The following is a 23,037-nucleotide window of genomic DNA, read 5'->3' as shown; positions in this document are numbered from 1 at the left end:
TGCGGCAATATGAGGCATCGTGAGCTCGTATAGATCTGCTATTTTCACTACTTGTTGTACGACGTAGTACATAGGGCTTAATCTACCCATGCACTCTGCAGTGTGGTTGGGCACGATACAATGCTGCAATGCTACGGGGGGGCATGCTTCGCCATGGAGCAACAACGCATGCAGACAGATGGATTTACTATCTCCACTGCAGCCAATACCGTCCGTCGGCTCAGCAAAAAACCGCCCCCCCCACTCAGTAAACGGGACACAGAGAGCTAGGCAAGATCGAGTTCTGCTGTCGAAATTGTGGGGCAAAAAAAAAAAAAAAAGAGCAGACTGCAGTGCGGAACGATGTGTTCCGTTTTGTTTTTCGTTATCTGCTCCCTTTCAACTGGACATGACACGGTCCCACATGGTAGAATTTAATGTAGTTTTTCCTGTTTTGACCAGTGTGGCAGAGTTGGTCTCGAGTGAAAGCTATGAATCACGCTCACTGTTTACTACTACCTCCACAGTAGTAGCACAACATCTCTACTACCCAGTGCATAACATGCTCTAGTACACTGGTTCCCAAACACTGGGTCAGAACCCATTTGTGGGTCGCAGACACATTATGGGTCCCTTTATTTTTTTGTTTCCTACATTTAGTATCATTATTTATTTATTTTATTACTATTTTTCTTTTTTTTTCAAAAAACATTCCCATGAAAAAAGTTCGGAAAAAAATCAACTCATTCCCTGCCGTTGACGTCTTTGAGCTCCTTCCTTCCAAAGGCCCCTGGAGGGTAGTGATAGCTAACCTATGGGTCACCCTTGGTTTCGGGGGTTCTCGGGAGCCCCCTGGACATGTCCATCACAAAGAAAAACTGCTTTCCCAAGCTTGTAGGAGCCGGTGGAAGAAACCCGCACAATGTGTTCCTATGGACAACCGTGCTGTGCACGCTCTACACCAGAGCCTGTAGCTTTCAAACCGATTGTCGCATATGGATCATGATTATTTACCAATTCTAGCACATCCATGCTTGCGTGGAATGGAGCGACGTTTTCAAAGGTAGGTGAAAAAGGCTCTCAAATCTTTTCAGTAATTTCACGAAGAAAGCAAAGAAAGATCTAAGAAAGTCCATACAATACAAAACAAATGTTTAAGAAGTAGTGAAAATTGTCGAAAATAGATTTGCCAGTTTCACTAGTTTGGGTCCAGGGCAAATGTGTAATTTCTTTCTTGGGTCTTGTGCTTAAAAGTTTGGGAACCACTGCTCTAGTAGGCCAATGATAAAAACAGCTCATGTTACCATGCAATAATTCAATTTCTATAGCATGGTACGAAATGATCAGATCATAGACAGACATACAACCAGCCATGCGCACGCACGCACGCACGCCAGACAGCCACGTCTTTTCCGTATTATGCACACCAACCTGGTCCACTCTATAGGATGGCTGCTGGCGCGGCAGGCTCTGGAAGGGCAGCGGCGCGGGCGGCGAGCTGGCCACGTGGCGGGCAGGCAGGGCCCTGTGGTGAGGAGGCACGGGGGGCAGGGTGGGCTGCGCCACGTTCAGGACCAGCGGCACCGGGTGGCTGATGTGCAGAGGCTGGTAGAGGGGGAGTCTGCGCAGGCTGTGGGAGTGGAAGTTGTGGGGCGGGAGGAGAGGCTCCGAGCTCAGGTGAGAGGGCTGGAGGGAGCGGGGGAGAGAGAGAGAGAGAGAGAGAGAGAGAGAGAGAGAGACATTTGAAGTTATTACATTATCCCATTAAAACCCGAGACCGTTTCTACAAATGCATTCCAAATCAGTAGTTCCCTAAAATGATACATATGTGGCCATGGACCCCCCTTCTGATAATGTGTTGTGCCAGGGCCCCACGAACGCTGACATTTAAAATGACAATGATGCTTTCCTGGGTTTAATGGGTTAATTAGGTCCAATCTATTGCGGCCACTAAAGCCTTCACCCTTTCTTCCAAACACAATTTGTCTCACTCACACTATCCCTGTTCTGCTCCTATATCCCCGCTGCCTCGCGTAGCATTTGCGTGGTACAGTAATTCAAGGCCTTTACCTGAGCTCAAAGTGCAGCAGCAAGCAAGTGATAAAAGCAAAAATTCACCCGGGCCATGAAGCCATTATGAGCGTGAAACAGCCAATGTCAGTGGGAGCCATAAAGCTGGAATACAACATTATTGGAGCCGACATTCTAAAACCGTTAAAGCCAGAGACACGCCACATGTCCTGAACAGCTGTTAGCCTCCTGCTCCACAACAAAACAATAACACCTGGAAGAGTTGAAGTGATTTCCTGCCTGTCGCACACAACGAGTACGTGCGCACACACACACGCACACACACACACAAACAAGACTGTGGTTACAGGAGCTGCTGTGAGGCCGCTGGACATCTGGACATCAGTGAAGCGACCAGCGAGTGATTAGAATGGACAGGTTGTTTCCAACAGGAACACAGGTGCAGTCTACGCTGCTAATGACCACTCAGAGGAAAGGCTTCTACACTACCATGGGTTTATCTACTCCACAGTATGCCAAGACAGTCAAATGACCTGTCCATTGTCAACGGTTATTTAGCAGGCCAAGTGTCTGCTCAATAACAACTTACGCCACATTTTATACTATATTTTTGCCTATAATGACATGCCCAAAATAGGGATGCCAGGTTGAAAGTGGTTAACGAAAAAACATGTACTGTATGAAATATATTCCTGCCATCGGGCAGAACCACTGTACTGTATCTCCATAATTCAGCTTGTTGCAGTTATTTTTTTTGCAATCTGGGAACCCATTCTGTAAAAAAAGGGAAATATCTGTGTGTAGCACAAAAGCTGGATTTACAAGATTTGCTATTTTGAAGGGGGAAAAAAAAGTGGTTAAGTGCGTCTGTGGGTTTTAGACATAGCTTGTGACTAAATAACTACATTGGCTCCATTGGAGCACAGGCGCTTTTTTTGATTCCCTGAAAAGTAACAGTTTTGGACATACATGACATTCAAAACAATGATATCATTATGAGATATCATATCATGGAGCCAATCCAAGCTGCTTAGCCAGTAATGTCGAGCAATGTTTGGTTGCCTGGCTACATGTGTCCTACAATCTGTTTCGCATCAGTTGTGGTTCATATTAATGTCAATGTAAACATGGTAACAATTTTACTCTCATCTCATTTCATTTCATTTTTATTTCACGTTAGTGTATCACAGTACAATACAAGTTATATTTAGAGGATGATAATAGTCTCCACTAGGCCAAAGGCATGGGGAGAGAGTAGGGATGGAGCTCGATAACCAATAAAATCCGATAACAAGCTTATCGAGTACCTGTTATCAATAAGCTTTGAGCTTATCAAGCCTGTTATCGAGCATAGCGGCCCATGACGTCATGTTCAAACAATCAAGGCAAGAGGCGATCAAGAAATAAATGTAATCATCCATGCTGGCCCAAACATGTCGGTCTAAAAGTGTATTGATACCTGCCAAACAGCGCTGCCAGGGAAAACAAAATAACACTTTGAAGTTTAACAGTTTCTTTAATATTATTTTATTGGTAAAAAGGTCAATTGCCTGTTAGAAATGTACTGTATTTGAAGGCACTAGTAAAAGATACTGGTTCTGTTCTGAATTTATTGTCTCCTGTCTTTCTACAAAATAATAGGAAATGCTCAATAGTGGGCTCAATAAGAACCCGGCTCGATAAGCCTGATCGATAAGGTGATTGTTATCAATAAAAAATTACGAGCTCCATCCCTAGGAGAGAGTATGTTTTTCTGTCCGTGTGTGAGTCTGTCTGTGTGTGTGTCCGTCCGCCTGTTACCAGCTAATCTCCGGCACCGTTATCCCGGTCAACGCCAAATCTTCCACACACACTCCCTGGATGCCAACGATGAACCTCTGCCCCAAAAGCTTTTTGGATATTACTCCTCCAAAGATCCCGCAAATCGTTACACAGTCTCTTCTATCTCATGTGTTCAAAACGGATCTGTCCGATATTTCATATTCCATCCTAATTGGCTAACATTGGCTTTCAAAGTTTGCAGGACTGGGTGTGCATCCGTCTGTTACCAGCTAATCTCTGGCACCGTTACCCGGTCGATGCCAAATGTTGCACACACACTCCCTGGATGCCAACGTTGATCCTCTGCCCCAAATTTTCCAGAACAGTAAACACAACAGTAAACACAAATTTTTGCAAAACACATTTTTGGAACAAAATGCCTCAAATCATCCAATTACCATCCAAGGCGTAAGAAGAAATGTCACCCTTTTCACATTGGCCTATAATAACGCCACCAGGAGGCCACAACCTGACCTGCCCTGGTGTTCTAGTTCCTTTACATTTTTTCATTTGTCTGATACACCCATGGACCATGCTCTGGTCCATGGGTGTATCTGGGTCTGCTTTGAACAGCTCTGCATTTAGGCTGTCCTGCCCGGGAGCTTTCCCCATTCTTGAGGGATTTGATGGAGGACATGATATATTCTATCTCTGGTGGTTCAATCTCAACATCAAGGTCGGCCTCTGCTTCCTGTATATCAGCCTCTAAAGTTGGAGGTGGTCTGTTGAGGATTTCGCTGAAGTGTTCTGCCCATCTAGTTTCGATATCTGCCTCAGATGTGAGGAGTCGTCCATTTTTTGTCTGTGATTGGCACGTCGGTGTTTCTGCGGTACTTTCCACATATAGTATTGGTGATCCTGTATACAGTCCCCTGTTCCCCTCTTTTGGCTGCATCTTCTGTCTGCTTCACGAGGTCCTCAATGTAGGCCCTCTTGTCTGCTCTAATCATCTTTTTGAGTGGTGCAACCACTCCAAGGAACAGCAATGTCTGTGTTAACCTATGTATGTGACTATGTGTGTGACTATGTGACTATGAGTACCAGTAGGGGCAAAAGTGGCGCTGTTGTGCCAGAAACAGAGAGAGAGAGAGAGAGAGATAGTGTTGCACTGTTGCCTAGTGCTAATTACAGAGAGAGAGAGAGGCAGGGGGAGAGGGGAGTTGCACCACTCAGTTCACACAGGTGTGATTTTTTACTTTTCGCTCAGCTTCTCTGTACTGGTCTTTGTATGTTTTCCTGTAGATGCACAGTACATGCTCACAGTACAGTGCTAACTTTGACATTAAATATAATGCAAAAAAGAGCAGGACATATATAGACAGCGTCGGAAGCTATGCACAAGGAAACATGCGGTGTCGCTACAAACAAGCCAGTATCAGACGATTGACATTGGCCTATAATGACTGTATGAGGCTGCTACTGAGAGCTCCAAGAAGCTCCAGTGCAAGCCAGATGTTCGTCAGTGTTGGGGTCCCCACCTGCTCTGCTGTGCTATGCAATCTTATGTATAGATTTATGTGTAGATCTGTGTAGATTTATGTGTAGACATCAATAACATCATTGATGTCATTACTAACCAGATACGTACGTAGTTCTGTCAGGTTCTCGTCTAGACTGTGGAACCATTTGCGAACTGGTCTGTATGTTCAAAACTGAACATTTCTTTCTATATTCTTTTTTATTTATTATATTATGGATTTCCCTGAGTCTGAAATAAAGATTGAATTATATTGAACACACACACACACACACACACACACACACACACACACACACACACACACACACACACACACACACACACACATTTTTGTTATACTCACACAGATCACACATTAATCTCTCTAGCTGCGGATCAATTCAAATACAAGGAGGTCCAAACCAATTTTTGCTCTGTGCCCAAATCAATCAAGTGTGTTCCATGCCTCAATGGAATAAATCACTTTATCGCAGACAGAAACGCGATAGGCAGTAATGATTACTGTGTCCTGTGTTTCTGTATCCGTATAAATGGGACCATCTCTCAATTATTCGTTCTGTCTTCTGCCAACAATACCGACTTGATTAATAGTCCTTCTAGAGAGATTAAGAGGCAAAATCAATTATCAGGCGTGCTGTCCTCTTCTTTTGACAATATGGGGGGGGGGGGCTCGGGGTGAATCCATGCTTCTGCTTTTGATATTTAGAAAAGCTCCTTTGAATTAAATTGATATCCTTCCCAGTCATTCATTTTCATGGCCAGTGGGGATATGTTTTGTCCGTTCTTCAGGTCAGACTGACTTAAATAACCACATTAACTTTTTTTGGCAGACAAAAGATGTCAAATGATTTTCCTTTTTTAAATTGTATGATTAAGTACAGTATATAGGGGCTTAAGTGATTAAGAAAATGGTCCCCCTGTTTCGTTTTACAAATCGAACGCGACGACAATTCTGAGTCCAGGCTGAGTTACAAGTTGTGCTAGTTGCAAGGCTCCATTAGAGTATAATTTGGAACAAATAATCAAATTAAACACAGCACGCGTCGCGCACGCTATTTTGCAGGAACAGGCAGCTCTCTGGCTGCTTGGAGACACTGTGACCCGACAGGAAGCACGCACATCTCCAGAAATTCTACAGGTGCTGGTCAAAATTACGTACAATGAAAAAATGTTTTTATTGGTTTGCGGCTTACTTTGCACCTTTATACTTTTATTTTGGGTTCTAAAGAGTTGGCCTTAGAGCCACTATTTTAAATATATTTATATATAGAGTCCTTGGCTTGACATACCTATACATGCTGATTGCAGCCTCATCCTTTTAGATGCGGTGGGCGTGTCTAGCTTGAAGGAAAATCATTATTGCAACAGAGCTTGTTCCTTGTTGACCTGCCCATATGCTGTTGTATATAATACGCCTCTTGATGTTGTATACTCATACCTGACGAAGACCCACAGTGGTCGAAACGTTGTAACAAATAAAGATTTTTCATGGGAGCTACAATTCAGTGTGCAGACACTGTGACCCACCTTGTAAATGCTGGCTCCAGAGGGTTTAGGTGGGGGTCTGCGCTGTGGGGAGGCCCTGTACACAGACTGGGTCCTGATGGGGCTGCTTGGCCTGTTGGCCTCCACAGATCTATGCACACAGCCAGGGAAAGATCTTTAGGCCTGCTACAATCTGACTCAATACCGCATCAGAGACGAGGCTACATCTGACAATATGGGGTCACAGGAACCCTTGCAAGTTATAACCTATTAAGACATGAGGCTGATGCTACAAATGCCTTCTACATCAGTAGTTCTCTTAGCGGATCAAAATGTATAACGTAAGGAGGTCTTATAGATTGGCTACTTTTGGCAAATGTTCACAAATGTTCTATATATACAGTATAGTCAACTAAATGTATATATACAATGCTATGACACTGTTATATATGAATTAAAATGCGCCACCCTACATCGTGAATGTAATGCTGTGGCCATGGTTACCTGAGCTTCTCCAGAGAGCTCTTCTTATTGGTGAAGAAGAGGCGTAACAGAGTCTTCCTCTTCAGAAAGACAAGGAAGGTGACTCCCAGCAGGCTGACCAGGGTGACCAGGATCGCCACAGTGACCGCCACACTGTCGGCTGACAACATACGACAACATGCACATTAATACACATGCACGCACATCTACAGCATGCAACAATGGAAGAACATACGCAAGAAGACGCTGTTACTACAGTATAGCTAGGCCTCAGCTAGCTGTCACAGTCTTCAATACATTTCTTTCCTCGTGCCATTTTGCTTTTCTCATCTTAAAAAAATTAATCATGGATTTTCCTCCCTTAGAAGTACATTTAGTTAGTTAGTTGCGTGATGTATTGCTGAGGGGAAAGGGGAGTTCAGACATCTCAGTGCGAGCCAAAAATCAATACAACTGACGCTGATCAAAAATGTAAGTACGAGGCCCAATATGTGTGTTGTAGCTTTATAGAGTGTCAACCTCATTCCTGGGTGTGGGTCTCTCTGTCAGAAGAACGGGGGAAAAACCTTATCAATACCTGCCAGTCTCATTGGCCCGCTGTCTAGGCTGCCTCCAAATCCAGCGTTCTCACAGAACGGAGGGGCCCAGTGGGCCTGGCAGTGGCAGTTCCTCTTGTTGTTACACACCTGCAAAACATGGAGGCTGTTATTCCAATCCTGCTCATTATCAGTTAATCCAACACTGGAAACAGATGGCCCTCATTAGCTCTTGTAACTTTAGTTTATCGTTTCGTTAAGTATAGCGCCGTTAAGTTGGTTTAACTTTTATATGATCCAGTCTGTTGATTTAGCCGTCATCCTTGTGTGCGTGTGTCTTGTTACATCCTGTACCATATGCTATCCAGGTGTACTTGATATACTCCTTGTCGGCTATAACCAAGATATAATATAAGATATAAATAACCAAGATACATTCCATCTCTGTCAAATCCAGGATGAACAGATAATCTCGGACCACATGTAAAAGACTTTTACAAACAAACAGCACCACTCCAGCAGGCCAAAGTGATGTGGAATGGATAATGGATGTGTGTGGGAGAGCCCGACCCTGAAAGAACTGGGTCTTCCAGGACCGGAGTGGGATCCAGGAGGATTCCCCAGCGAGCTAATGGAGTCCAGATGCCAGCTAGAATGACAGATGGAGGGAGATGGCGAAGGGAGATGTGGGACTAGAGTGGATCTCGTTTTCACGCGGGCCTCACATGGTGAAGTGCCTTCCCTGCCTCCCAGCAGTGGACTCTCCCTAGGACGGACCGGGTGACGAGGTTAAGAGGCACTTGAGGCAGCTGAGGGCGTTAGCACAGATGTGCGGGCATGCATGTGCATTTTATATCGTTGCTGTTGGATAGAAACCTTGTATCTGCATATTTCATCTTTTCATGTTTTTACCAGTGGCTTGAAAAGCACTGATCTATGAATGAATACCCATGAACACTTTGACATGCTAGTCATACTGACACCCGCTGACTGAGTTCTGATTGGCTGCCTTTCTACGCAACCCATAGAGGGGGGGGGACGCAACCAGACACTTTCAATGCCATAGTCGAAACAGTCACGCAAGCAGCGAAGCAGAGCACACCGAAGCGTGTCCCCGTTACTACCCAGTTTCACACCAGTGAGGGGAGGGAGGGGCTAGCCCACACCGCCGCAGTCAGCACAAGTCAACTAGTAAATAATATAGCCTTTCCATAGGATTATCTTTTTATATTTGTCCAAGAAGAATACAGGCAGTAGCATATTAAGTTATGTAATAACTAAATCATTATAGTGGCTATAGGCTATTATGGGGAATGTACACTAACTCGTTTACCTCAGAGAATGTTTTCATTCGGGATAAAACCATAAAATGGTCTATGGTCTAATCTAATGGAACGAATTGATGATATTTTATACTTTGTCATATGACAATGTTGTTAAAAAATTGCCAATAGCCTACAAGCTCACAACATGAGCAATGTGAGCTAGCAGATCTACTATTTTTGATATTTCTATTAAAACAGGCAGATTGTCAGTAAAATGACAATGCCCAACATAGGTTGAAATCGTTATAAATATTTAACAAATTAAAAGTATTAACAAGATACGAAATAATGACTACATTGGATCCATTGGAACACGGATATCCCCCCCCCCCCCCCCCCTTTCCTGAACGGTTTTGCACTGTATTTCTGCTCGATGATATGTTACAGCATAGGGAAGGTTTTATGAATGTGTGAATGGGAGTGTGCTTGTTGGAAAACATAACCTAACATGTATGTGCATCCATAAAACTGTAACAACTGTGGCAAGAGGTAGTTCAAGGATAAATAATTACCCGACAGAAAGATGACCCATGATGACCCCCATCATTAATTAACATCACAAAGAGTAGCTACCGTTCTCTCTCAGCGACAGCAGGGAATAATCTAATTTAACCTACTTCAAATTAAACTGGTGGGTACTTAGAACAGACAGGCCACATGAGACTCAAAAGATGGAAGATGAATCGATGCTGTATGGGTAAAGGTCTCATTCAATGTGGTCACTTCTGCAGTGCTCAATGTTGAATGGCACTAGCAAGTCTGATGATATCTTGTCTAGTCTATTCTGTATATCAAATAAGCTTTTAAGGGTGATGTAATGGAACTCTCATGACGAAATATCCTCTCGGATATTAATAACTTTCACCATTCAATATTAGATATCTCAAATGTATTACCAGATAAAGAATATTGCCAAGGGAAAGGTGTAGTTTATAGAAGTTCCTTTCATTTTATGAAAGGAATGTCTGTCTGTAGACATGAAGATGTATGCGTCCTGCTGTCTGGTGTCCATCATTGTGATGTCAGAACAGGCCAGCTCCATATATATGGAGGTATGGATCTAGGGGTTTGATTAATGATGATCAACATATGAAATGACTTCTGTATTGGCCATATATGGAGAGTGTCACGAGGCATGACTGACAGAATGACGGGAGATGCAGATGTTCATAGTAAACTGCGACACACACACACACAGAGCGTGAAGTGACTGTGCTGCGAGCTCTGGCAAAAAGAGCTCACAAAAGTGACAGTAGAAGATTAAATATGAATCTGAACAACGTCAGCGTAAGTTTGTTGAAGAGTGGAATGTGGAGTTTCCAAGGCTGCTGCAGCAGAACACAGCACAGAAGAACATGCTTCCGCCCGGTACTGTGCAAACAAAGTATTCCCTCGTGACTTCCCCACAATTTGCTGCCCTGTGAGTTCAGTTCAGTCTATCGGTAAACATGGCATAATGATGACGATTAAACTCCATACAGTATATTTATTGGTTTATTGTTGCGTTTTCAGAATGTCGTCGTTTGTTTAATGGGTGCCAGTCATTCTGACATTCAACACTCAAATCTCACACTGATAGTAAGCGCCATGGGCTGTGTGAAAGGACTCAAGTAATGAGGGGTGTCCTCCGAATGGAAGAACAACTACAGCAAAAAATGGTCAACACAATGCACGTTGCCTATTATGTGGGTTAGGGTAATGGGATTGAACCAACTACCTCAGCATTAAGAAAAATGGGCATCATGCACCATTAAGTTCCTTACATTTCCTCTTACATTTCTTCCTAAGTGAATTCCTAAGAGAAGTCGAGTCAGATTCATGACATTTTCTTAAGGCAGGAATTGTTTGTAAGTATGTTCTTATGATGATGAATGCCAGTCCTTGTAACTTGAAGGGGTGTGCCAGTTCATCCAAATTATCAAAGGTAAAGACACCCCACCTATCCCAATTAGGCCTTCGCTAAACCCCACCCCAAAAGCGATTGTCCAATGCCAATCCAAATAGTTTAGCAACGTTGCTATGCTGGTGGGAAAGCTTTCGTCACGTCGTAGCTCTGTCACTGTTATTTTGCATGGCTGTGTTGTTGAGGGATGCTAGCCCCTCCTAAATATAGGTTTAGTTTAGTTTAGTTTATTTCAATGTTTGTTTTAAAAACGCCATTGACAATAAAGAGAATTTAATGTTTGTTTTGTCTGAATGTTTGTTTGGCATAATCATGTTGTAAGATGATAAGAGAGCCCCTCAATTCTCACGGGTGTGATTTTTGAACACATACACAGCTTAACGTCGGGAAAATGACACGATTGAGCCACCCAGGTGATGGCAATAATACAAATCACTGTAGTCTTACCGTGCATTACATGAAAACTCCCGTCGGACGGTCGTTAAAGTTGATTGAGTTGGATACAGTTTCTCCCTCTAACATTTCCTCTACATTTTGTCCAGTGCATAGCCTACTGCAGGCCTGGTTGACTAGATTTAGAAGACATTTTGAAGCGATTGCTACTGAAATGATCGATTATTTATATGGAGAAATCCCGTAATTTAACGTACATCTCAAGGAGAAGGAAATGCTTGCCAAGTCTCCTCTCTTAGTAACCGTTGCTAACGTGCCTATTGGACAACGATGGGTTGGGGAGGGACTGAAGGCCTAATTAGCATCTTAACGACCATAGTGAGCCGCCCCACCAATCCCCATATAAGGCATCGGCACTCACTATTTTCTAGGTGTTTAGCCCAGTTGGGCATTGTTTTGCATGACAGAATGGCCCTGCATGTAGTCACACCTGCGTGTGATTGCTGCACACAGAAATTACAGTCAATTTATCACCACTAGACATCAAAAGTAAATTAGCTGAAATTAGCATATTATGATGAAATAGTGGATAGTATTGGATATTAAAGCAATAGGCTACAAGAAGTGTGAGATTACCTTAGTATTTTATAATGGCTGAGAGGCGTGAGTCATGACGCGCAGCGGGGTAACTCCAACCCTCTCAGACATTATAAAATACAAGGTCACCTCGGACCTCGCATGGCTTATTGCTTTTCAAAAACGGTTACAATCATGGCAACATGAAAATCATGAAACTATTCAAAAATGATTCACTAGAGAAAGTTGTTACAGTCTGCAGCCACCAGATAGAGACACTTCCTTGTTTTCTCTGCCAGTCCAGTCAGGCTTGGTGTTGTTGTCAACTTTTAAGTAAAAAAGAGAAAAAGGCCGCACACTCGTAGCCACGATGCTGTATATTTATTAGTGTCCAACGTTTCGGCCTTTCGGCCATCTTGAACGTTGTCAACTTTTGCCAAACAAACACATTGAGAAACACAATATATGTGTTAGGTCAATGTCATGATAACTAACATATTCGATAGAAATTCATATTCGATAGAAATTCAGATTTAGCTGATATGTCTGTGAACATCATGTCAAAACAGCTAGCATCGCGACTTAGCGAACAGCTGTTCAGAGTGACGAGTGAATAGGAGGCACTTGTTTCATTTACTATGAAATCGTTAATTTCCCGTCCGTCACTCATTATCCCCATACATGGGAATGCCCCCATCTAAACCCATGGAGATCCCTGATGTCATAGTAAATGACCCATGGAGATCCCTGATGTCATAGTAAATGACCCATGGAGATCCCTGATGTCATAGTAAATGACCCATGGAGATCCCTGATGTCATAGTAAAAGACCCATGGAGATCCCTGATGTCATAGTAAATGCGAGTCCCTGCTGTTGCAATTAAGCCCATATATGGAGATCCCTGATGTCATCAATATTGGCCATGCAACTCCACATCTGACCTCAAACCCTTAGATCTCCATATACTGTATGGATATACAGTAGGTTGGAACCTGTTCTGACATTACATAATTATGTTAATCCTTCCCATCCATTTTCTTCGATGTCTCCGTTTTCCATTCAAACTCTAGATGGACCTGTCCCAAAGTTATTAGTGCGGCCGCATCCGGCAGCCGGTGAAAACTAGAGTTCTCAACAGGCCCGAAAATACAGGCCCTACCTGGGCCCTCATCAAACTCTGCACACTCAGGAGAATGTCCCCGCTACCACCCTTAGATCTCCATATATGGAGCTGACCTGTTCTGACATTATGTTGATCTGACCTCATCAAACCCTGTACACTCAAGACATGCTCCTTATATGGCCAGTACAGAATTCATTCCATGTTGATCTGACCCCGCAGCGCCAGTACTCGGCCAGCAGTCTGCCGTCAACGAGGCGGATGCGAGCACGCGACCTTGCCCCTTTATAATATGATACAATAATATGATCTATTCAATCGCATTACCCACACTGTACATCATTTGGTGTTCATAATATTTGAATGGGTAAGGACTACTAGATTACATTTTTGTGCATGGTGACTGTGTTTCATTCAGGCCTTCACTTAGCTCTCAATACCACCTCACTTATTATTTTATTCTTCTATTTGAGTTTGATGTTTACCTGAAACAAGGAACAAAACTAAAAACAGCTTTGATTTATAATTTTATACCGTCTCCATGAGATGCGCTATAATCAATACTGAAGTTCAAAAACTAGCAAATCTTGCCCTAGGCACTTTCTTTTGATTCACAGAGATACGCAACAAAGTAAATAAAAGATAAAAGGGGCCTCTTCAAATATTGATAAAAGGAGCGAAGTGAGTGAGTGAACCTTTTTTTGGGCAGGTTTATGTTCGCTTCCGTGGGCCTAAAACAGCTTTGTTTGCATGTAAGCTTTCCTCCAATGCGCTATCATATCTGCAGCCAAAAGATGATGGACAGCACTTTAAGCACAACATAAATGATGCCCTTAAATGGGATTGATTTAACCTCAGCAGGGCAATGAAGATTGATTGCACAGAATGGGAGCAGCCGCAGTAACTCACAGGCCGCGCTGTAAATACATGGGATACTGGAACGCTAACGTGTAAAATGTAAAGGCCAGTAGGACAGGCGTCATTTAGTTCAATTGGCCACACACTTGACTAAATAGTTAAACACAGAGTCATCCAAGACCTCAAGGCTCTTTTACGCTGCTACACAAGCTACAATGCATAATTTAACATCAAACACTCTGCTACAGGCATTTAGCACTCACCCCACGACCACTGCACTTCCCAGAGCACTCATGCACACCAAACACGCTGACGTTCTGGCACTGGCGATTCAGGCACATCTAGAAGAGGGAAAAGCAACGTTACATTTTTAAGTGGCTGCACGTTTTTAGCAATAGCTATACTGCCTCAGGAAAAAGTACTGCCTCAGGAATAAGAAAACCTTGGATTTTTTTCTCTTTGCCCGTCATTTAATATTGTTAAATGTGTCTTCACTTACCTTGCCCTCTCCACACTTCGTACCGGCCAGGACCAGCCCAGGGTCAGGCATATCATCACCGAGGTAGACATGGGTCCCTCGACACAAAATACGTCCACCTTCTTGAAGGGGGATGTTGGTTTCTATGGAGACGGCGTTTGTTCCAATCACTGGTCGGTTGGCACCTCCCTGGCACTGAATCTTGCCACACTTTGCATCCCTGAGTATGACACACATGTATGTACATACAGTACGCATGAGTGTTTGTGCATGTCCACATACGCGCACGCATACACGCACACACACAGTAACTAGCAAACTAATGGATATATTTAATGAATAAAGCGTGTGTGAACATGGGATAGTATCTCAGAATTGTAAGTATAAATGTCTAATTGTAGCCAGACTATTGAAAGGGAGTTAATGACTGTTCTGCTTCAGTCCCCCAGTCATTAAAGCAATTACATCAATTAGCAAAGCACTTGATAAGAGAACTCACCCAAAGGGTGAGAATCTTATGATAATTAGCCAACAAAAATAGCTCCATAAGTACTTGAGATGGTAATTAGCTGCCGTCTTCTTAAAATTACTTGCTTTTTTACCCTAGTAAATTCTTTGTTTTTGATATCAGAATCCATTGTTTAATGATGGTTGCTGACAATGCTACTTAAGCTAAACAGTGTTGTTATGCAGTCATTTCTCTGACTGCCTTCTTGATGCAGCCATTACCTCGATTCGCATTTGGCAAAGGAGCCTTTAGAATCCTTCCCGCAGTTCCCATATGGATCTCCCGCTGAGTTGACCCTCTCGAAGCAGACACCTGGGGCGGGCTTGGCTCCTTGCATTAGGAATGGACAGTGAAGATGAACCACAGTGAAAGCACCCAAAACCAGGGCCGGTGAAAATTATTCTTAAGCCTGGTTTGTACTTTGTTGCACACCAAAAATGGCAGATTTACAAGCGCACAACGTGCTGCGACACAGTGTGGCGTGCAGGTGGCGTGCACAGACATTTAGAGGGGCAGGTGTTCAAGTGAAAAGAAGTGCACCTTGTGCAGAGCGGAACCGGCCGGTTGCCTTAATAGTGTGAGATTTATAGATTTTGGGGCATAAATAATATATTAGAAGCTTTTTATCAAGAATTGATCAATGTCACCATGGTCCACACACTGTACAAAAAAAAAAAGATGGCAAAGGGCAGGTGCTCTAGCACCACCTAGTGTCTATCTGTGCATGCCACTGGAGTCGTGAGCGTGTAGATCTGCCGTCTTCGTGTGCGAAACTGGAGGCCGCTCTTCCACACTAACCTGGTCCCCACAGTGTGATGCATTGCTGCTCGTGAGTCTGACAGATGCCGTTGTAGCAATGGCCGTCCACGTTGTGGCAGGCGTGGCCGTCGTGCAGGTAGACGTTGGCGGGGCAGTGAGGGCTGGCGCCGGTGCAGAACTCTGGCAGGTCACAGGAGTTACTGGACTCACGGCACGGTGTGCCGGCCAGTTTGAGCTGTGGAACGCGGCGCAAACGCACACCGGAGTTATAGGTGACTTAGGGAATGTTGTTCTGTAAAGTCACCGACTCACTTTATTTCTTGACTCACTTTATTTCCTCCCAAAAAAGCAGAATGTAATTGAACAATTTCTCTTTCATTATTTCCATTAAATCTCCTCCACGGAAATCATCAAACTGAAAATGTCCAAAAATAAATAAATAAATATGCGGTCAAAAACGTTGCCTCGTCAGCCAGATATTTCGTGAAGCCTCATTTGAAATCGGTAGTTCATATAATGGCCTGTTGTGGCGCTGGACTGGACCCAAAAAGCCCCATAGCTCCATAGAGGCCCATGTATTTTGGCCCAACTTCACCTAGACTGTATTACCTTAATAAACATGGTCATGAATACTTTCTTCTTCCAGTCACTAGTTTAAAGTCTCATTTCTAATGTCATAATATTCTTTTTGGAAAATTATGGTCCCATTAATTAAAAAAATGACCATAAAGAAAAAAAAACATCGCGTATGTTCTGAGGGGCGTGGCTACCGTTACAGTCTATGATCGGGATTCCCCTCCCACTCGAGTCAAAATAAAAACCAACGGAGAAGAAGGGGGGAAGTCCCGCCTCGTTGTCTGGGCAGCCAATGGCCAGCTGGTCCAAAACGGAGCCAGCCAATGGCCAGCTGGTACCAAACGGATCTAGAAAGATGGCGACTTACATCAGGAATTACCATATTATTACAGGCTTCATTTTACGTTCATGTTAGACCCGGCGAACGCTTTGTCCATATTTTTTACAGTCTATGCTCACAACCCTTACCAAAGCTTTTTTCCATTGTTCCAAAATTAGTGTAAAGTAAATTTAAACAAAACAAACCACTTCCACTTCCTATGCAATAATTAAAAAAAAAAATATATATATATATATATATATATACTTCCTATGCAATAATCAAAAAAAAAAAAAAAAAAAAAAAAAATATATATATATATATATATATATATCATACTATAATTAACCGAATGTCTGAGTGTGTGTCTGTGTGTGTGTCCGTCAGAAACAGTGCTGTAACTCCTTACTGCCTGCACCAATCACTCCCATGCATATGGAGGGCGTAACGAAGCCCTTTTTTCGATTTCACACATTAATGATTATTAATTAATTTATTAGTCAATTACAAACGCACCCGGGCGCAGTACCCTTCACGGCCACAAGGGGGGGCAAATATCTCACAACGGGTAAGGACTAGTATTTATATAACTAATTATTCCTGATTAGTATAGATGGAAAACCTTTACTCTCAAGATAATTAATTCTAAAGCAAATAATGTTTATAGGGTGGCTAAATCACACTAAATAACAATACAATTATACCAAAATGTCAAATTAGAGGTGTAGGCTTCTAAATATCAAGTAATAATAACTTAATCTATTCCAAAAAAAATCTGTATCATATAAAAAAAAAAAAAAAAAAAAGTGAAAAGAAAACATAAAACTGTCTCGAACAACTAGCATCACTATTCTGGGGGCGAATATTGGGTGACACAAAGCATTGTAAGCTACATTATAGAAAATTAGTGTGGAGTTATTCGTCTATAGTACGGTTTATTAAAAAAACTTTTGAAAAACTTTGAAAAATCTAGAAACATTTAGGAAATGTTAGCATATAATGACCAGGGTTAATGATATCTCACAGCAGGGGGGTCAAACCCTTTTTATGTCAGAGAAGAGCTCAGTTTCTAATCTAAAGTCTACACTGAAACATGATTAATAGAAAATGAGCAACTTCAAAGAACTTAATCAACTCCAGCTCAAAGTGGAGGCACACATCTGAGAACTTGATTGGAAGGAAGGACATGTCAAAGGAACAATCACTTCTTTAGCAAGATGAAGAAAACTCAAAAAGTTAAATTGAATTAAATTGTAAAAGTCTGGCGGGCAGGTGATGAATCTTATTAATCATATCACAAGAGAATAATACTCTCTGAGTTAATTAATATAAATCAGATAGAGATAAAGCTGCTGTTCTTGCACTTGAGTGGATATTTGCTGTCTGATACAGCCTTCGAAATGCAATGTCCCCTTCCCTGCAAAGTAAAAGCTTGTGTAACATGTGTTGTCATGTGATGTCCACACAGCTCAGAGTATACAGAAAGGTCTGACAGGGCAGGTGAAGTGTGAGACAGTGAACAGATTAAGACAGAGGAGCAGAGCCGTGTGTGTGCGTGTGTGCTTATGTTTTAGAGAGACATCGTGTGAGTAAGCTTTGTGCACTCCCGGCGTATTAATGCAAGGTTGGCGGAGGAGGTTGTATAATGAAAAGTGTTTGGAGACCGAGATAACAACAGAAATGTTGAGAGCATGCTTCCTTACCCTGCAATCCTCACAGCACTGTCCGTGGGCACACACAGCGTCTCCTTTCAGGGTGCAGGTGGTGGCGTTGCAACAGAGGTTCATGCACTCCTGAGAGAGACGTACACAAAAAACAACACATGGACCATATCAGCGTTAGCCGATATCCTCTCTCAGCACACGATACCGAGGAGGACCATGTCAGGTCAAGCCTTCTGGGATGGGCGAGCGCGTTTCCTGTTGCCCACCGACCTTCGGCGACCCCTTTGAGTTTTGAGGGACATGGCAACATTAGCCAAGCGCTGAGAACTGCTCTCTCTTTGTCAACGCAAAGGGCCCTGCGTGGCCCTGAGGCTGCAGGCTCATATGTTTTGGATTTGGGGATCTCAAAAGATTTTTGGACTTGTGTGAAGCACAGCTCATTTGATCCCCCAATCCCCCCCCCCCCCCGGTGTGCATCGAACCAGTGGAAGGCCTGAGGAGGAGAGAGAGGCAGACAGAATCAATTGAGGCAGTTGAAAGAGTGGGTGCATGGGTGGGCTTTGGCTGAAGTGGTCTCGAGCTGAGATTGGATGGTGCTAAAAAGATAGTGGGCGAATGCAGAGTTGGCAATTAACGGCATGTACGGAAAAAAATCTCGATCGCATGCAATGGCAGGATGAACTGGCCGCTGGCAGAAGTCGAAAAATACAGATAAGGGGAAGACAGAAGGGAGGCAGATGGCTGTGAAACAGCACAAGGGAGATAGTGGAATGTTTATCTTTCGTTAGATGCCTAACAAGTGCATCCACAATGTTTTCCAAAACCCATTGTGCACACACACAACACCAAGTAGCCTTGCCGAGCCATGAGGCCCATAGGGCAGGAGCCTACCGTATCTCCTGTTTCTGTAGCGTGAGGCAGCTTGATGTACAAGTACACCCCCTGGACATGACGATAGTATGTCGCAGGGACTTACCCCCAATCAAACCCTTGATGCTGAGTGTCAAGCAGGGAGGCACTGGGTCCCATTTTTACAGTCTTTGGTATGACCCGGCCAGGGATTGAACCCTGACCTCACAGGCTCAGGGCGGACACTCTAACCACAAGGCCACTGAGCTGGTACACACACATGAGTTATGGGACTCATACTCAACTAATTTCATTCTTCACCCTGACGTCAGTCTATTGTTTAGAATTATGAGTGAAGGATGCTTTCATCTCCCTATCCAAGTGCGTTTATTGCCTGCCATTTCTGAAAAAGACATAGGCCTAACCCTATTGCGTAATAACCCTTGTTATTTTGCTTTCTGGCTGGGCATGCTAAATCAGCCAACACCAAATGGGAATGTGAGTGTTTTCTTTTGCTGAATGAGACAGCCAACAGACTATGGGAAATTATGTCAAAACTTGAAAGGCTCGGAGTGATGACGTTTCTTTGTTGTAAGTGAAAGGAACAGCTGTCCTGGCAGGGTTAGGTGATGGTACAGTACTGTACCTGCTCTCCAGATGGGAGTGTGATTTCAGCTTCAGTCTCTGCATATGAAATTGAGAGAGAATGTTGTGTATGCCAAAATGTGTCTGTGAGTGTGTACTTTACTTGAATCTCTAAGAAGTGTGTGTGTGTGTGTGTGTGTGTGTGTGTGTGTGTGTGTGTGTGTGTGTGTGAGTGAGAGAGAGAGAGAGTGTGCGCGCACATGCATTTCAGAACACCTCACTGACCCAGCCCAGTTGTGTGGATGGCACAGCCAAAGAAAGCTCACTCTCACCCTGATTACACTTTTGTTTGTTTCATTTGTCACACATTTGGACGGCATGTTTGATTAATGGGCCGGTAAGAAGGAAATTACATCACCGTGGCTGCCTTGTCAGGGCACTACTCAGCACATGTTGGAGACAGAGAGACAGAGAGCGAGTGATGTAAATAAAACACCCTAAATTTGGTGGGCCTCTGGGGGTTTTGCATTGATTTAGACAGTGTTTTTGTTGTTTTTCCTTGTCAACCTTCAGTGCAAGTAACATTGCTGTTGCCATGAGAGAGTTTGACTCTTATGTTTGTTGTGGTTTGTTTTCGGAGGCTGAGGTCGCTGAGGTTTTCTGTAATTCTAATAAGTGGTTGGGTGATGCAGTTATGGTTTATTTTGGTTTATCAGTTTTAACAGCGGTCCACTTCTTAAAGGACTATATTATTCTAATGGCTTTCTTTTTTAATTTAGTCATTAAAATGATGTCATGGACGTTTGAAATGTGTTTCTTTCCAAGGACTCTTTTTCAGTCAATTATTTTTACCCCCTTTTCTCCCCAATTTAGCCTGTACTGTAATGCCAATTCCATCCCACACATTGCCACTGATATTGTGACCTACTGGGCCACCTGTCAATGGGAGGACACAGCACCTCCATCCTCCTATAGCCTCAGCCTATAGGAGTGCGTGGGGTGAGGGTGACAGAGACCACCATCCCCGCTTGGCTTCCCTCCGCCTAACACGGCCAATTGTGTTCTTAGAAACGCTCGGCCAAACCGTATATGCTGCACAGTGGATCGGAACCCTTGGGACTTTACTGTACTGGCTGCGCCACCAATGCTCCCACCAGGGACTATTTCTATTTTCAATTTCACCTGTCAAATCAAAGAGTGCTTTAATAAATACATTAAAGATAACATAAGTTTGACAGAAAATACCCACGCATATTAAAGGTATATTCAGTGATTTCACTTAATTCAAATATCACTTATTTTTTTGTTTTGTTGTGATAATCCTCTCTACTATAGAGTGTGCTGACCATATAAGGAGTTCCTCCCTGTCCCCAGTTAACCCCTGGGGGTCAAAAAACCTTAGGTTTCGTTTTTGACTCTCTATCCTGATTGGACGAAAGGCTGGGTCCCACAGCCAAAAACTAAACCTAAGGTTTTTTGAGTGAAATCACTGAATATACCTTTAAGTGTGTTGGATTACCTAATGCACCTCGAGCACAGGTCTCGGCAAGTTGATTTTTATACCGTATTGAAATCAAACAAATATATATACTGTAAGATATAGTCAATGGGCTAAACATGTCAGATTGCCGGTATGGTTCTGGATGACATGACTCATACGATTCATGAAACTTGAATGCATACTTCAACATACTTACTGTATGTGTAAGGCAATTCCTTATCATATTATTTGTACAATAATTGTGAATAATAGCCGACACAGTAGCCGTTTACTACTGAGAATGTACAAATGGAAGTAAATTGTTCCATTTCTACACTCTTGTAGTTAGATTTGACATTGTATGGTCCAAATGGTACAGTAAGATAAACCCATACCTCTGGCTCTCCACAGTCACATTCCTCTCCTTCCTCCACGTAACCGTTGCCACACTTCTGTCCGCCGTAGAGCACCTTCACCTCCGGCATGTTGTAGAGACACATGCCTACGCCTTTCTCCAGGCTGGCCGCCAGGTCCTTCTTACTGCAGGTACTGAACACTGTCGGGAAGGGATACCTGGTGGAGGACAAGACCAATACCATGAAATAACACTGTCGGGAATGGATACCTGATGGAGGAAAGGACCAATACCATGAAATAACACTGTCGGGAAGGGATACCTGATGGAGGACAAGACCAATAACATGAAATAACACTGTGGGGAAGGGATACCTGATGGAGGACAAGACCAATACCATTAAATAACACTGTGGGGAAGGGATACCTGATGGAGGACAAGACCAATACCATGAAATAACACTGTCGGGAAGGGATACCTGATGGAGGACAGGACCAATAACATGAAATAACACTGTGGGGAAGGGATACCTGATGGAGGACAAGACCAATACCATGAAATAACACTGTCGGGAAGGGATACCTGATGGAGGAAAGGACCAATAACATGAAATAACACTGTCGGGAAGGGATACCTGATGGAGGAAAGGACCAATAACATGAAATAACACTGTCGGGAAGGGATACCTGATGGAGGACAAGACCAATACCATGAAATAACACTGTCGGGAAGGGATACCTGATGGAGGACAGGACCAATAACATGAAATAACACTGTCGGGAAGGGATACCTGATGGAGGAAAGGACCAATACCATGAAATAACACTGTCGGGAAGGGATACCTGATGGAGGACAAGACCAATACCATGAAATAACACTGTCGGGAAGGGATACCTGATGGAGGAAAGGACCAATACCATGAAATAACACTGTCGGGAATGGATACCTGATGGAGGACAAGACCAATACCATGAAATAACACTGTCGGGAAGGGATACCTGATGGAGGAAAGGACCAATAACATGAAATAACACTGTCGGGAAGGGATACCTGATGGAGGAAAGGACCAATAACATGAAATAACACTGTCGGGAAGGGATACCTGGTGGAGGACAGGACCAATAACATGAAATAACACTGTCGGGAAGGGATACCAGATGGAGGACAAGACCAATAACATGAAATAACACTGTCGGGAAGGGATACCTGGTGGAGGAAAGGACCAATAACATGAAATAACACTGTCGGGAAGGGATACCTGATGGAGGACAAGACCAATAACATGAAATAACACTGTCGGGAAGGGATACCTGGTGGAGGACAAGACCAATACCATGAAATAACCCATTCAGGCCTGACGTCGAAGAAAAAAAAAAGTTTTCTAAATCATGACAATTTTCGGAAAGATTTGAGGCACATTTTTACGGTTTTTCAAAATGTCTCAATAGCTAAAGTATAACATAATGCTTAGTT

At 43.2% G+C, this 23,037-nt stretch overlaps 1 protein-coding gene across 1 annotated transcript in view; it reads right to left on the bottom strand.

Annotated features, from left to right (window-relative positions):
- The window catches only part of adam12b (ADAM metallopeptidase domain 12b), a 127,806-nt gene that overhangs the window by 6,941 nt on the left and 97,828 nt on the right, over nucleotides 1–23,037 (bottom strand). Inside the window, exons 12-21 of the mRNA XM_083775238.1 lie at nucleotides 21,605–21,782; nucleotides 18,335–18,424; nucleotides 15,776–15,971; nucleotides 15,199–15,307; nucleotides 14,491–14,689; nucleotides 14,255–14,332; nucleotides 7,857–7,965; nucleotides 7,301–7,439; nucleotides 6,839–6,947; nucleotides 1,411–1,665 (exon numbers count right to left, since the gene is read on the bottom strand). Coding sequence (XP_083631364.1) covers nucleotides 1,411–1,665; nucleotides 6,839–6,947; nucleotides 7,301–7,439; nucleotides 7,857–7,965; nucleotides 14,255–14,332; nucleotides 14,491–14,689; nucleotides 15,199–15,307; nucleotides 15,776–15,971; nucleotides 18,335–18,424; nucleotides 21,605–21,782 — 1,462 coding nt within the window. The remainder of the gene's footprint in view (nucleotides 1–1,410; nucleotides 1,666–6,838; nucleotides 6,948–7,300; nucleotides 7,440–7,856; nucleotides 7,966–14,254; nucleotides 14,333–14,490; nucleotides 14,690–15,198; nucleotides 15,308–15,775; nucleotides 15,972–18,334; nucleotides 18,425–21,604; nucleotides 21,783–23,037) is intronic.

This window comes from Protomyctophum parallelum (genome assembly GCF_964188405.1).
Source record: "Protomyctophum parallelum genome assembly, chromosome: 10".
In the NCBI taxonomy this organism is placed as follows: Eukaryota; Metazoa; Chordata; class Actinopteri; order Myctophiformes; family Myctophidae; genus Protomyctophum; species Protomyctophum parallelum.
This window is presented reverse-complemented; position numbering and strand designations above follow the sequence as displayed.